Here is a 16,911-nt window from a genome sequence, read left to right on the forward strand (position 1 = left end):
GATGTCAAAACATTCTGTGAAATAACACTGATTTCACGAGTGTACAGCTGAGGGCTTTCAATTCCAGTAACACTGCCCTTTGAGAGTCAGTGCGGAACGGCCGGGAGTCTCTTCCCACCTTGTTCTCTCAGTGACTCCTTCCACCACCAGGAAGTTCTCGTGAGGCTGGCTGGCATCACAAGGCCCACAGAGCAAGCAAGGAGAAGGTACGTATTTCATTTCAAAGGTTTCCCCATATTGGAATAAAGCCCACGAAAAAACAGAGAGCAAACTGTGAAAGATCATTTGTTTCAGCAGACTCTGTAGGGACGTCCAGAGAGGAGGCATGCCTGGGCTGATCCCTTGAACAATAACCTCACTAGACAGAAACGGCAAACTTATTTTGGTTTGTTATGCCGAAGTTAACAAAAACATGGCACACTCATTTTAATTTTTTATTAAAATACTTTTTTGTTTATAGGAACAACCAAAGAAAAAAATACATAATTTTATATATTGTAGATCATGTAAAATACAATAAACATAAAGTCTTGGGAATGCAGAATAGATTAAAAAATCTTCAACGAAGATTTTATTAAAAACAAACTTTAAATATGTGGCTTATTTATATTTACCTCATTTTTCAGAAGTCTTAGTTCCTTTTCTCCGTTTTGATGTTATTCTGATTTATAAATAGTTATTCAAATATTCTAACATTTTATCAATTTTGTTTTCTGAAACTTTAGAAATCATATTTCTAAATGAAGGCCTCTCTTTTATAGCATCTCTGTAAACAAAGACATTGCATTTGAATTATCATTTGATTTGGTGCCACTGTTATGAGTACAGTTTCAGTAATAATTAGATGTTATGGGGGAAACAGGAAAACCAACAAGCAAGGACATGTCTTACTAGAGGAAAGAACCTTTTGTATATGGTTTTTATAATACCTACAGACTTAAGATTTAATGTTTTGGATCCAGTTATAAGAAAGGTAACCTAACTTTTGATTAATTTTTTTTTTTTTTTAAATCAGAGCTTCAGTATAGAAGTGAATTGTGCTTGGAATGGTAATAGAAGGTCTAAATTTTAGTGGGGCTATCAGTTTCCCAAATGTTATACTTTTAATTTGTAAAAATATTGTTATTCAAAACCTGAAGTACATTATAGAACTGGAAATGGAATCGTTTAGGCGAACACTTTCTTTTAACCCCTTCATAAGACAAAAAATTAAGTAAAATTTGAATATACAACTTACCATTATATTTAGGGATAATTTCTATTTGGAGAAATAGAGGAAAGAAAAATCAGTTAAAACATAACATGGTTCAAGAAATTATTCTCCCAACAAGAGATACTACATTTTAAAATTTAATAATGAATACCTAAAAAGGAAGATAAATGCAGTTTAAAAAATCTGTTGACATATTTATGGAAACATTAAGTATGTTGTCAATAAACACAAAAGCATTCCTCTATTCCTAAGTATAAATGAGTCTGAAAAACAGCAAAGTTGAAATGAAGCAGCTGGCTGCAGACTTCTTAAAATTATTTCGTAAGTTCAAGAAAACCTTCAGTTTTATAGGTATTAATGAAGAAAGGGAGCTAATGTTTGTTTTCAAGGCACTCATAAAAAAAGGCATTCTAGGTAAAAGAAAAGGACATCCCAACGTTTTCCCATCCAAAAAATATATCCATGAGCTAAATTTCAACTTTTTAAAATGCTAAAGTACCTTGAGTGTTCATTAGAGTTATCTGAAAGAGCAGAAAAGGTGTCAAGTCTTTACATTTTATGATAATCATAATATTACATATGATCTTGTAACTAACCATTGTCCAGATAATGAATACAAAGAGCATTATTCATTTTTATATACTACAGTATTTAGATATACAAATAGGTATTCCTAAAAGTTACTTAGAGTTCAAATACATACTATTTGAGAAATTAGTAATTCTGTAAAGCTAAGAGTCTCTGAATATAAATATGTACGTTTCAGGTTCATGCTTGAAGATGGAGATTTTATTACCATGAAGGCACATACTATTCAAACTTATCTTCATTGAAACATTATATAAAAAGCTGCCCAAATGTTCTGAAGTGTGTTTAGAGTTAATGTCATCTTGAACAGGGAATTTTGCGGGGGTGGGCGGCAGTTCACAGTCTTAACCTCCTACTGTGTGATAACCCTTGTTTAACAAGAACACCTGATCTATATACAAACCTAAAGGAAAGATTACAAAATAACAACGTAATGAATGTAAGTAAGTTTGCTTTAAGTTTGCTTCCACTAGAATACCGGGTATTTTCAACCCTCCCCGTTCATTCCTGGAACTCTCTGCTTTATCCCCTCCAACCACCCGTCCACTGGAGAACGTGGCGCGAAGCCTGAGCAGCCTCATCCCCACTGTCCAGCTAGCCACAGCCCTGCCATTTCCATAAAATTTCCCTGGAGTCCGGTTGGCAGTGGTTTCCCTTTCCTGGAGCTATTTAAGCTGGTACCTTAAGTCAGAGGAAAGCTCTCCCTTCTTATATACCCTAGCAGTGTATTTCACAGAGCCTCATAGGTGTGCCCTGCAATTCTTGGTAAAGATGCTTCATCACTACCTACAGCAGTACTTTGGGCCGGGGATGGAGGAGGAGGAGAAACTTTCCCTACAGCTTTGTCGGTATGTGTAGCGTAGAGTGGATTCGGCTATGGAAGTGTTTTAAATTGTAAAATACTGTAAGCATTTACCTTCTAAAACCAACATAAAGAGGTCTGAAATTAAGCTTTTTACGGTGATTTTTTGGTGAGAACACAGGGTGATATATTTGGATATCTACCCTACTTATAGAACAGGTAAATAATACCAGGCACAGTGAAAAATGGCAAACAACTCTAAAAACTCAGTGTTCTAGGAGTAGTACAATGAAGAAATCATAACCTATGTTAACATGCTGTAAACCTTCGACACAAAAGGCTTCTGGAATGTGACAAGAAAATGACACCAGGCTTTGTGTTAGAAACCTCTCCTCTCTCAAGGTGTTCTCTATGCACTTGCTTCTCACGTGATCAAAGCTGTACATGTGTTTAGAAGAAAGGGTTTATCGCTACCAGCGGGCAGTAAGATCAATAAGAGCAGTTATAAACATAATTTAACACAATCCCGGATTTGTCATACTTTAGAAGTAACTCAATCCAAACTCTTCACATCTTCCCAACCTGCTGGCATTTGGGTGCAACCAGTAACATCACTGAATAGCTTTTCATACCCTTGACTAAATTGCTTTGGCGTGCATACCATTTCCTTCTCTAAAACATGCAGTTCATACATTTGACAGTTTTACTACCATAGTCGATACACTCTGGACCAATGCACTCACAGCAGGCGTTATGGAACCAGCGATATTTGGATGCCCCCATGGACTCGCAGGATATTTTACACTGATGTATGGACATGCAGTCATCAAAATAAACCACAGTACACATGTGTTCTGAAAAATAAAAGATTAAGATTTTAGCACAATAAATAGGAAAAGCAGGAAAGGCTTTAACACTTAGCTGAATATTATTAACAGTTATTTATCTTAGCTCTCTTGCTGCTAGTCTGCCCAGGACAACAGGTGAGGTGTGGGGAAAAAAGATCACATCTGTTAATCACATTGAGAAGGGAGTTTCCCCCTCCAGCTCGGACACAAAGGGCTTCCTTCACCACTTCCTCAGATGTCAGACTTGGATCTGGGCATTTCTGATAAGATTTCCATAAGGAGAGAATTCTCCAGCTAAAACAAGTTTGAAAAACACTGTTCTAAATTTATACTGAGAATTTACAATAAAATAATTCAAATGATGCAATGTGATTAGCAATGTGGCACAATTCAGCATTAGCTATTAGAAATTATCCTGGGTGGTGTTTCTAGGAATTAGCTTCCTGCTTATTAGATCATGAATTTGAATAACCTTTGAGAAAAATTTATGAATTATTTAATATCTAGCATGTTGATTATTTACATTTTAATAATGGGAAAGTGGTAGCAAACACATTTCGGTACATTTCTGATGTTTCCCAAGATTTATAATTTGTCTTATAAAGTACTTTAACCTGAGAGGAAATAAGGATTCTTATTCTTTATCAACAAAAGCTGTTTTGCTTTTACTATTGATGGCCAAAGTTCATACGACTTTATAGACAGGGTTGTAATGGAGGGCACAACAAAAAAAGCCAAAAAAACAAGCACAAATTATACTGTTTATATATAACTCATCTCATATTTTAAGAAATAACTGCAATATTCATAATTGTCTTATTCTTCCACAGTGAAATTGTGTGGAGCCTTTAATTTGAAAACATCACAGACATTATGAAAATTACATGCCTTTTACATTCCAAAGTTAAGGTATGACCTGTGTTCACTAATAAATGTTCCTTAACATGCTTCTCCAAGTTGTACACGTCACTCTCTCATTCAGTGTCCCTTCTGACCAACAGCACTCATTTGCAGAGCACTGCCTGGGGTAAGGCTACACTTGGAAATGAGGTGAATGTAATACCAACTTGCTCATTAACAAATTCAGCTGATTACCTGGCAGCATTCGTGGCACTAATGCTATTATAGAAACCTTACCTCCTAGGACACTCTGGATGTTACCTGACGATGAACAACTCTGCATAAGGTAAGCAGCCTTGTTGCTATCTCATGAAAAGGACAATGAAAGCATAATGCAAATAAATATCAAAATTAGAACCTGGTTATCTATTTTCCAACAGAACTTCTATCACCAGAAGTCTGAAGGAGTTGTGAGAACAACTCCTCCTTGTTTACTCAGGGATTGGGGTTATTAAAGTCCAGAACTTACTTAAGACCATACACACTCAAAACCAAAAAGCTACTCTAAAAGAAAGTGTTAATATAGGCTTCACAGACCACAGAGAAAGTGAGGGGGGCAAGAGAGAAAAAGCCAACTTTGGCAGTTACCTTTGTCACTGGAATAAGGTGCATGAACATTATTGCTGGGAACAGACACATTTTGGTGGTGTGGCTGGTTCACAGTTTCTAAAAATGAAACAAGATTCTCATGATGTGAAAGTTCTTCTGCAACAGGGAAGGAAACAATGTTCCAGTTCAACTGAGTGTCTCCTTCTGTGAGTGCCCGGAAGAGAGAAGGGATGGGTTCATGAAGCTCCTCCACTGTGCTCTTTGAAGTTGGAGGCGTGTCACTGTAGTTTCGAGGATTACACATACCTGGGGGGGGGGGGGGGTGGCGAGGAAGGCAAAGAGAATAAAATTTCTTTTTCTCACTGACTGTCATGAGATATTCTTAGGTACTGCCTTGCAATCCAAGCTCCAACATATTAAAATCAGGTGCCTTCTAACACTGTACATAGATACCTTCCTCGGTTTTTTGCTGAGAGGGCCTAGAGGCGATGACACCCTAGTAGCACTGAGCACACCAAGTGCCCAGATCTTGTTTTCTAAATACCTATCCTTGGCTAAGAGGAACAGAGCTCCTTGGGGGAAAGACTGACTCCAGGGCTAGGTTAGGGAACGTCCGAAATGACCCTGGAACACCTTTCTGTGCCAGAAAGTAAGGAAGTGATCAATGAATGATGGAACACGTCAAAACAACACAGGAGGCAACCTGAAGGGGCTCCCACTGGCCAAACTGACAATTTTAACATTAAAATAAATAGTGATAGTAATGGATTACCACCCTATGAATAAAATAGGGATTGATGAGTCCTTATATTATAAATAAAAGAATAAAAAAATGGAAGAGAAGGGAAAGCTCTTCCTTTTAGCAGAGTGCCAAAGGATAAATGTAGACGAAATGAAGGAAAGAGTAAAGCACCATTTGGCAATCATCATAGAGGTGTTTGATCAGATGGGAGTTGTCAATGGATGCTAAGGCTGGTGGGTAGAGGTTGGATGAGGAGCATACTGATGTACTCTTGGAAAACTCTACAAAATACTAATCAATTACAAAGGGGTTAATGGTGACTTTAATATGGAAAAATCTGGCAGACACCAATGTGCCCAGATCAAGGTTGTTTAGCAGTGATGGGACATTGTGTGTAAAGCTTGCTTTTATTCTAAAGTTTCAAAAAAAGAGTCTCATGGGAGTGTGTGCCCATGAGTGTGCAAGTGTGTGTGTGTGTTGGGCAGGGGGGAGGGAGAGGGCGAGAGCCAGAGGTACCAAGCAACGGAGCAAATGCAATAAAATGTTAATAACTGGGGAGTCTTTTTACCCTTTTGGCAAATTTTCTCTACATTTGAATTGTTTCAAAACGAATTATTAAAAAAAATTATTTTTAAAAGAGAAAATAGCAGAAGAGAATTAGTCACTATAGAAAACTTTTCCAAGGAGTTTTTCTATAAAGGAGAGAGCTGTGGAAATGTTTAATGAGCCCCAGCCTTCGAGCTGTCCCGGTTGACACTGCGTGGAGCAGAAAGGAGCGACCCCAAAGAACCTCGCCCAAAATGCAGTTCTGTGAGCTAACTAAATGATTACTACTGTGTTAAACCACTATGTTTTGGGGTAGGTTGTTTACTAGCAATAATAACTGAAACAGAACCCTCTGGATTTCCTTTTGTGAACATTTCACTTTTAAAAGCTAAATTATGTTTCATTTTTGTTTAGCAACTACTAGGTCTAATATGAAGTTTTTCCTTTTCCTCACATTAAGAGTTTGAAAAGTTATACCAAATTTATAAATTCCTGTACTTTATAAATTTAGGGAAAAGGAAAAACTCTCTCATGTGTGTTCCACATTTTGTTAGTTTAAGGAACAAGGCAAGAGCTGAGGATAACAGGTTGTGCATACCATTTGTAATATCTTTCAATATACCTCAACTTTTATGATTTAGATTGTGTGACAGAATCACAGATTCAATGGTCAAATCGGACTCCTTTACTCACAAAAGAGGAAAAAGGTCCAGATAAGTTAAATAATTTGTCCAATGTTATATAATCTAGGATTAGAGACAAGATTATGATTCAGCCTGATTTTGTGTCCACTGCTCTAATAATCACATTCTAGAAATAATCTTTAAGTGCCACTGAAAAGCAAACAATACTTAGAATACTTATTTTATGCAAACATACATAATATATTCTTCTGCCAGACTCTATAATGAATAAAAACCAGTAATTAGAGAGGAAAGGGCGAAGAAACGAGTCCAACTGTTAGAAGAGCTAAACTCAACATCTACTGAGGCTTTGAAAAAACTTCAGTGCTCATATCCTGGGATTCCATTACATAAAAAAAAAAAACAACAACAAACTTTTTTGGAGTTTTGTGCATTTAACAAACTTAGGCCAAAAGCATTTTTCATTTAAATCTCAATACACTGCATTAAAACCAGGAAGCCTGAAGTAAACAGTTGCTAGGCAATATGTTTCCATGGTATCATTATAAAATTTTTATCTATCTTCTCTTTTTAATTAGGCTCTTGTCCAGAGGTCATCACTAGAGGTTCTCCTAGGCAAGCGGATTCTGTTTCTATTTCCACACTAAAGCACTCTTCAGGTTCTGCATTCTTTCAAGGGTGGTGAACCATGGAATCTGCTCTTCGAATGAAGCGTGGAAGTTATCCTGCTCAGTAAAAGTAACCTTTTCAATTTTGTGGAAATTCTTTAGTTGTCCATTTTCACTATGTAAAATGGATCACTTTCTGGTTGGAGTTACTAACCACCCATAATTTAAACCTTTCTGGGAAGCATCTCACCACTGCCCTGAAGCTTACCATTGTTAGGGAGCTTTTGTTTAGTTGACTATAAAGTTTATTTTGGAAGCTCTCACTTCTCTTCATTATCATTTTCTTGAGAAAGTTTGTTCCTTTGTGGCATTGTTTCACTACCGAACTTTACATATTAATTATACTAAAATTTTTCAAGAAATTGGCTCTGCACATGACAGCCTGGGAGGCCAAAAACCAGGAAACAAATGGCAACAACTGAAAAGGCAAGCATCTCAAATCCTTTAAGCGCCCAGAATCCCGATGCGACTTCTTTCAGTGAGCCAGAATTCATGACTATTGTGTTCTTGGTCTACAACAACTAAATACGAAGGGGTTTTAAAATCTGTGCTTAATTCTTTTATAAATCTGACCTGTTTCATCATACATTTGAAAACTAAGGATATGTCAAGTTAGAATTTACTCAATGAAACCACATTTTAAGGGTAGAAATTAAGACTAAGGGGAAAAAGAGTTATTCCTTTCTTTTAGTGTGCTGGTTAGACAGCAACAACAGAGTCCAGAGGAGCTTACAATGAAAAGAGCATTCCTTTCCCCTCCTCCCACCCGAAACTGCACTCCCCATACACAGCTACTTTTAAAGTCTGTTCTAAGTTTCTCTGGTGGTTACTGCTAAAAGAATTTAAGTAAAAATGATTAATGTATAACTAGCAGTAAAAACAACCATAGACATTGCCTATTAATCTTCTTACATGAAAAATGAAGATTAAGTTCATTTATACTAACCCCATCTCTCTCCCATATTTCTAATAATTATATTATTCTAATACTATTATTTGTTTCTTTTGTAATCTTAAATACACTTAAACTTCTCACTTTTATTCCACGTTGCTTCATTCCCTCATTTGCAGATAAGGATACTGTTGCCCTTTCCACGTTCCCTACCCAACTTCTCCTGTGACATCAACAAATTTTATAACTATTACACATTCTGTTGCCTACGCATAATGAAATCTTCTTGTCTTATTAAACACTGATTCTGAACGTTGAAAACCAGCAAACAGCAGCTATCTTCACATGACCCCATGAACACTGCTGACTGCAGAACAGATACTGTGATAGAATTTCCTTGTCCAATGTCACACAACCAAAGGAAAATATTTCTAATTTCAAGATGAAATGAACTTTTCTTTGAACTCCATAAAATATTGAAAACCATTATCTATGAGGTCTTCTTGGCAAAAAATGATTAAACCTGAATCTAACCAAACTTTCATAATTAGCTCCAAATTACTGGAAATACGGTTAAATGGTATCTCAAGGAAGCAAACAGTCAAATCCTGAATGTGGGATATTCTACAGGAAAACTGATACTATTTCTTCAGTATGTCAAATGGCATCAGAAAAAAGAGAGGGGGCCAGTCTGGATTAAAGGAGGACTCAGACGCAGCAACCAGATATAACACAAGGACCTTGTCTGGATCCACTTGAACAAATTAATTATACACACACTTTTGAGAAATCAGGAGAAACGTGATCATGAACTGAATTTTAGATTAAACAAAGAAATTATTGTTAATTTTGTTAGGTGTCATAAGGCATTATGATTAAAAAGGCAAGTGTCTGTATTTACTTTAGAGATTGATATTGAAAAATGCAGGAGTAAAAATTATTTACTGTTTCTAACTTGCTTTTTTTTTTTTTTTTTTTGTGGTACGCGGGCCTCTCACTGCTGCGGCCTCTCCCGTTGCGGAGCACAGGCTCCGGACGCGCAGGCCCAGTGGCCATGGCTCACGGGCCCAGCAGCTCCGCGGCATGTGGGATCTTCCCGGACCGGGGCACGAACCCGCGTCCCCTGCATCAGCAGGCGGACTCCCAACCACTGCGCCACCAGGGAAGCCCCTAACTTGCTTTTTTTGTTAAGTTAATTTTTATTGGAGTATGGTTGCTTTACAATGTTGTGTTAGCCTCCATTGCACAACAAAATGAATCAGCCATACACATGTGGATATCCCCTTCCTTTTGGACTCTCCTCCCATTTAGGTTACCACAACGTTACTTGCTTTTTAAACACTTTCACACAAAGAAAGAGAAAGGAATGAAAAAGGATAGATGAAACAAAGGTGGCATATTCTTGACAACTGCTGAAGTAGGTGACAGGTATATAGGAATCATCATGCTATTCTCTTCACTTCTGTGTATGTGTGAAAATTTTCATAATAGAAAACGAACTGCTATATTTAATTCCTTTATGGACTAATATTTTCTTGTTGAACTTTTGTTTTTTCTTGGAATTTCTATGCTTGGAAGTTTCTTTTCTTGAGGACCATACATAAACTTTCAGCATATCTTGAAAAATCATTCTGCTTCTCAAGTACATGCTTGATATCCTGTGGAACTCAGTTCCTTCTCAGAGATAAGCCCCTCAGAACCCTCACTTCTTGCTTTGGTCAGGCTAGTTGTCTCCTAGGTCTCTGTATCATTGATGCTTTAAATCTTCTGTATAATACAGAAAAGGCCTTTCTGGTGGGAGAGAGCCTGCCCCTCCTGGGGTAGGCAATTCTTGGATCCAGCAAACTAACCAATGCAGAGCCAGACCTCCTCTCTCTGGCCAGTACACCCCGGGAGGCAATATATTCCTCTGCCTTCACCATCCTGGGGCCATGTACCAGACAACTAGGGACCACCCCTACAGCTTAGAGTCCACCAAAATTATTCAGACTAGCCACTTCTACACTGCTTGCCCTGCCCCACGCTGCCTTTCCTGCAGAAACCCCAAAAGAAGACTGCCAACACTTTCCTCTGCTCCTGTCTTTCCCACTTGACCAAAACCTGGCGCTTCCCCTGGGACCCTGCGTGGCATGCAGTGACCCCTCCCTGAGACCTGGGAGCATGATGAAAGCTGTTTCCTCAGCTTCTCCTGTGTCTCCTCTACGGCTGTACCTGACTGACCATCATATGAAAGAACAGTTATCATTCTACAACCATCCTTAACTCCTGGTTAAAGGTATTGTTTCCTTCAACCCATGTTTTCCTCTTTCTTGGTCTTCTGCCCTATCTTGTTTGATCAATCCCCTATTGCATCTTTAAAATGTGCCTCTCACACGTCATATTTTAAAAGTGCAACAGAGGATCGTTTGGTTTGAACTGGATGTTGGATGTGAGGAAAGAGGGGAATTAAGCACCAACCTATGGGTTGGGTAAATGACGGTGGGGTGGATTTAAAAACGATCATCACTAAGGAGGCCTAGGAACAAAAGGCCAGGGTGGATCTTCAATGCGCACATTGGAACCATTGAAAGGGGCAAGTGGGTCTAGTGGTGGAAGTGAGACGTTGATTCAGGTACTGAAGCTATTAATAAATGAGGGGGAAGTGACTGAGGATACAAAGATAACAGGCAAAGGGAGGGATAAGAGATGGAAAAATCCAATAAAATGTGTTTTAAAGGAGTTGGAGTTTCTGAAGGAGAGTGGAAGAAGTTCAAAATCCATCAAAATACAGTGTTTCCAAGTCCAGTCAAAATCTGCTGGAGAATTGGTCTAGGGTGATACCAGTGGAGATGAAGAGATGTGCCTCATTGGTGGGAATGCAAACGATAAACCCCTTTGGAAGGAGAATTTGACAACATCTAGCAATATTAAACAGAACTGACTATCTATACGAGGTTATTCATCATACTATTATTTGTAATGGTACAAGACTGGAAGCAACTACATGTCCACCTAGGGATGAATGAGTATATAAAGTGTTACTGCCGACAACAGGGCTTTAGGTAGCTACCAAAAAATGATATTAATGTGGAAGAAATTCCAGAACATTCAATTAAGAAAAAAGAAAAAACAAGACGCATTAATGTTTTATGTAACAAGTGAATGTTTTGTACAACAGATATAAATGTATAAGATGTATATGATGTATATTTATGAGATGAGCCCGGGACAGCCTGTCTGAAACCAACAAAGATGACAGAAGTCATGTCAAAAAGACTCAAGAGCCAAGTTGAAGAGGCTCCTACTAACCAAAGATGGGACAATTTGAGCAAAAAATAATAATAATGACAACAACTGATTAAAACGCCAAATATATATAAAAAAGCCATGGGTGGAACCACTGGGTGAAAGACTGGTGGGGACTCACCATGAAGTCGTCAAACCTTCGCCATCTGAACCCACCCACCAATTTTAGCAACACTGAAAGCGGGACGACAAGATATTATTAATGGGGACACAGTACACTGCACCCCACCTCCCAAAACTAAACCTGAGTCCGATCAGCCTTTAGACCTACACGAGACAGAGAGGACAGGGTAACAAGTTAAATAACCACAGGAAGCAATCAGGCAAATCCAGAAAGTGGCATGTTTTCCATCACAACTCACTAGTTCCTACAACAAGTCAATGGAATTTTAAAAGGTGATGAGGGGAGGAGGAACAATAAAAGAAATCTAACAATTAAATATACTAAGTGGACTCTGTTGGATCTTGCTTTGACTAAAACAACTATAAACAACCTTTAGGCAGCTAGGGCAATCTGAGTAGGACCGGGTATTAGATGCTGAGGAAGTATTGTTAATCATGTTAATCATGTGGTACTGACATTGTGTTATGTAAGGAAATTTACTCTCTTTTTGAGATGAATAACTAAAGTAGTTTGGAGTTGTAGTAAAACTATTTATTTACTTTATAGTCATCCAACCAAAACAGGCAGGGATAGACACATAGATGACGGGTGGAACAGGTATGGCCTTGATGCTGGGGCGCAGGTACACAGTAGTTCACTGTGCTCTCTATTTTTGTGTACATCTGGAAAAGTAAAAACAAAACAAACACACACATACCCAAAACAAAGCCTGAGGGTAGAGATCTAGATCTAAAAACCACAGGATGTGAGGAATATGCTGGACAGCAAAGATGAATGAGCTATGGCTGTTACTCTTAAGAGAAAATCAGAAAAGAGAAACAGATTCTCTTTATAACACAGAGGATCCTATCTCAGTCAAATGAGGAAGGATTCTGAGAAAAGGGGACAGCTGAACTGCAGTTTTAAAGGGTCAAAGAGTTAACTGGTCAGAGAGAGGATGAGTGTTTCTCCCAGCAACAGTCTGTCCACGTAAATTTTCTTTCCAAAACGCAAACGATAGCATTCTATAAACATACTCTTGCACCTTGCTTTTTTTTTTACGTAATATATCTTAGAGACTGTTCCTCAGAAAGCCCTTAAAACAGCTTTTGGTTTCTCAAGGATCTTTGTAATGAAGTCGTATATAAATGAAGATAGTCTAGTTTTATTATGCTAAGTACCTATTTTTACTTGTGACAATACCACATACTTCTTATAAAAAAATATCAACAGGGGATTTCCCTGGCAGTCCAGTGGTTAAGACTCCACGCTTCCACTGCAGGGGGCACGGGTTCAACCCCTGGTTGGGGACTAAGATCCCACATGTGCAGACAAAAGAAAAACAAACAAACAAACAAACAAACAAACAACTCTGCTCTCTGCCAAGCCCGACTCCCCCCGAAACCACCCCCGCCCTGACCCCTCTCATTAAAAAAAATAATCTAATTTAATTTGCATGGCTTTTAAAAACATATATATATCAACAGTACAAAAATGAAAAAGTAAAAAAACCCTGTTTGTTCCTCCACTCCTACTTCCCAAGAATAAGAGCTTTTAATTTCCTCCCAGACCTTTTCTATAAAAATACATATATATGTAAATACTATTAAATACAAGCAAATGCAATAATATATTGTTCTATACACCTACAGTATCTTATAAAAAACCTAGTCTAGGCACAAAAAATACATTTATATTATTTAAAGTCTGTTAAAGTAAAGGATTCTGTGATGTGAAATATTAAGAAACTTTACTGTATGTCAACTTACCAACACAGTCACAGCACTCATCCCAAAGCGTCCCAAGACACAGCATACACTCCTTACAGCAGGAACAATTTCCTTCTCCAGGTCGGCACTGGCAGAGCTCCTAGAAATGAGACAGATGTTCAAATTTTAAATTCCAAATAACTATATTTAAAATTGTTAATTTTCTGCAGCATAAAAACTCCATAATATTTACGTTTATAGTAATTTACTCTTGGCACAATTTTTTAATTCAACATCATTAACTATTTGTAGGAACATAAATATCTACAAGGTAGATAGATTTACATTTAAGTACTACTAGATCTAAGTAGATTTAGATTTTCTTTTGGACACATTCAGAAAACACATTTTGGATCCTTTTATCTTATTTTGAAACAAAATGAAAACATTTTACTTTATAACCCATAACTTTACCCCCCATACTACCTCAACAAATAATTCAGCATAAGAACAAAACTTACTTTCCAGCTATTAGATTCACTGTCCAAATTAATCTAAATGCATGGCCAGCCGACCTGTAGTGGGAGTTGTGGTTTCTCAATATGTAAAGTGTGAATAAAAGCATGTTTTAAAAACTATTTTCATTGATCTACAATATATTGAAACAGTGTGCTTGGCGTGGCAGTCTGTTTACAAAGAAGGCAGTGATTCTTCCCCTCCCCATGTCACCCTCTTTGCAGCTCCTCTGATCAAGAGACAGGGTCTATTTCCAGACCCCTTGAATGGAAGGGATCATGAAACTTGCTCTGACCAACAGAATTTGGTGGAAGTGGTTTAGTGTCAGTTCTGAGTCTGGGCCTCAAGAGGTCTGGAGTGTTTCCACTTGTTCTCTTAGAACTTTGCCCAGCTGCCATGTGAAGCTAGGGAGAGGGCCACATGGATAAGTCCGTCCATCTTGAAGCCATCCCAGTTCGGCCAGCCTCCAACCAACTCAGCAGCTGACAACAGACACAAGAATGAGCCCAGAAAACCCACCCAGCTGATAGAGGCCAAATTGCTGACCCACAGAAACAAGAGCAAAATAAACAGTTATTGTTTCAAGTCAGGAAACTTTGGGATGGTTTGTTACTGCACGAAAACTAATTAACAAGGCTTGCTTTGTACATGAAGCTTCAAGGTAATTCCTTTAGCCTTCCCTCTGCCCCTCCCCTGGCCACCAGAGAGTCACTGCTAAACAAACCCAACCTAAAGGGAAATTCCGTGGCCACACGGCTCAGTTGGCTTTCCCTGGTTGATGAGATATTATATATTTTTTTAAAAAGTTAAACATGCACATAATATTTATCCCTATTAAATTCATCTTATTATGTTTCTAGACGACTGGAGATAATCAATCATTCTAATATGACATAATTTTTTGCAAACTGGTATTTTTCCAGTTTTAGTGAGAAATAATTGACATACATCACTGTCTAAGGTGTACAGCATGATGGTTTGATTTACGTTTATTGTGAAATGATTACAATAGGTTTAGTTAACATCCATCATCTCATATAGATAAAATAAAAAGAAAAGAAAAAATATTTCTCCTTGTGATGAGAACTCTTAGAATCTACTCTCTTAACAACGTTCCTATACATCATATAGCAGTAGTAACTGTAGTCATCATGTGGTACATTACAGCCCTAGTACTTATCTTATAACTGCAAGTTTGTATCTGCTGACCACCTTCCTCCAATTCCCCCTCCCCATGACCCCATTTCTGGTAACCACAAGTATGATTTCCTTTTCCATGAGTTTGTTGGGGATTTTTTGCTCTTATTTCACTTAGCATAGTTCCTTCAAGGTCCATCCATGTTGTTGCAAATGGTAGGATTTCCTCATTTTTTATGGCTGAAGAGTATTCCATTATATACATACACCACAACTTCTTTATCCATTTATCCACCAGTGGAAACTTAGGTTGTTTCCATATTTTTGCTATTGTAAGTAATGCTGCTATGATCATGGGGGTGCAGATACCTTTTGGAGCTAGGTTTTTGCTTCCTTTGAATATATCCCCAGAAATGGAATTGCCAGATCATGTGATGGTTCTATTTTTGATTTTTTGAGGAACCTCCAAAATGTCTTCCACAGTGGCTACACCAATTTACATTCCCATCAACAGTGCACAAGGGTTCCCTTCTCTCTACACCCCTACCCACACTTGCTATCTCTTATCTTTTTAATGATGGCCATCATGGCCATTCCAACAGGTGTGATGTGATAGCACACTATAGTTTTGACTTGCACTTTCCTGATGATTAACGATATTGAGCATCTTTTCATGTACCTGTTAGCCATTCATATATCTTCTTTGAAAAAATGTCTATTTAGGTCCTTTGCCCATTTTTAAATTGGATTCTATTTTTTTTTTTGCTATTGAGTTGTATGAGTTCTTTATATATTTTGGATATTAACCCCTTATCAGATATAGCAACACTGACATTTAATTCCTTTTCTCAAAAAGTCCCCTAGCTATTACACAATTACACAGCACTTTCAAGAATCAACACTTGCTGCGAATTCCCTGGTGGTCCAGTGGTTAAGACGCCACAATCCACTGCAGGGGGCCCAGGTTTGATCACTGGTCAGGGAACTAAAATCCCGCAAGCTGTGTGGCATGGCCAAAAAAAAACACTTGTGCTATGCTCTAATTCATTAGTTTGATGTCAGTATACAGCTGTGACCTAATATATGTAAATTATAATATTTTAGTACATGGAATTCTATACTCGGGCCACATGCATGTAATGCACACCTTGAGTAACCTTGCTAGGCCTGATGGAAAGAGAGGGACTAAAAGGGCACGGCCTTCCTGAGAAGTACAGGTGCTTCATCATAAAACTGGTGATGCCTGATTCACACCGACTCAAACTTACTTGGAAATTTAGAAAAACAGAGCTGCCAAAGCTGTATGTTGTGACTTGTTGCTCCATAAAAACCTGTCTGTCGTCTTTGGAGTGAGAGAACATTTTCTTAGTACACATTTAAAAAAAAATACCATCAGAGTTAAGGATATTGATACTTTCTGTTCTTAAGTTTTTTTTTGTTTTTTTTTTGTGTGTGGTATACGGGCCTCTCACTGTTGTGGCCTCTCCCTTTGCGGAGCACAGGCTCCGGATGCGCAGGCCCAGCAGCCATGGCTCACGGGTCCAGCCACTCCACAGCATGTGGGATCTTCCCGGACCGGGGCACGAACCCGTGTGCCCTGCATCGGCAGGCGGACTCTCAACCACTGCGCCACCAGGGAAGCCCTGCTCTTAAGTTTTAAAAAGGTTGCAACTTAGTCACAAGAAATAAAGTTTTTTTTAAATTTTAATTTACATTATCCATAGAAAATATTCCTTTACTATCTTGTGTAAATTTACATTATCTACATA

The 16,911-nt window shown here is 38.1% G+C and overlaps 1 protein-coding gene across 3 annotated transcripts in view; it reads right to left on the bottom strand.

Moving 5' to 3' along the window:
- Positions 1–533: 533 nt before the first annotated feature.
- The window catches only part of TWSG1 (twisted gastrulation BMP signaling modulator 1), a 34,600-nt gene continuing 18,222 nt past the window's right edge, over positions 534–16,911 (bottom strand). For all 3 annotated transcript variants that reach the window (XM_082668320.1, XM_082668322.1, XM_082668321.1), the window contains 3 exons: positions 13,550–13,649; positions 4,940–5,206; positions 534–3,457 (listed from right to left, as the gene is read on the bottom strand). In XM_082668320.1, coding sequence (XP_082524446.1) covers positions 3,276–3,457; positions 4,940–5,206; positions 13,550–13,649 — 549 coding nt within the window. In that variant the 3' untranslated portion in view covers positions 534–3,275. The remainder of the gene's footprint in view (positions 3,458–4,939; positions 5,207–13,549; positions 13,650–16,911) is intronic.

This window comes from Grampus griseus, assembly GCF_964374135.1.
Source record: "Grampus griseus genome assembly, chromosome: 12".
In the NCBI taxonomy this organism is placed as follows: Eukaryota; Metazoa; Chordata; class Mammalia; order Artiodactyla; family Delphinidae; genus Grampus; species Grampus griseus.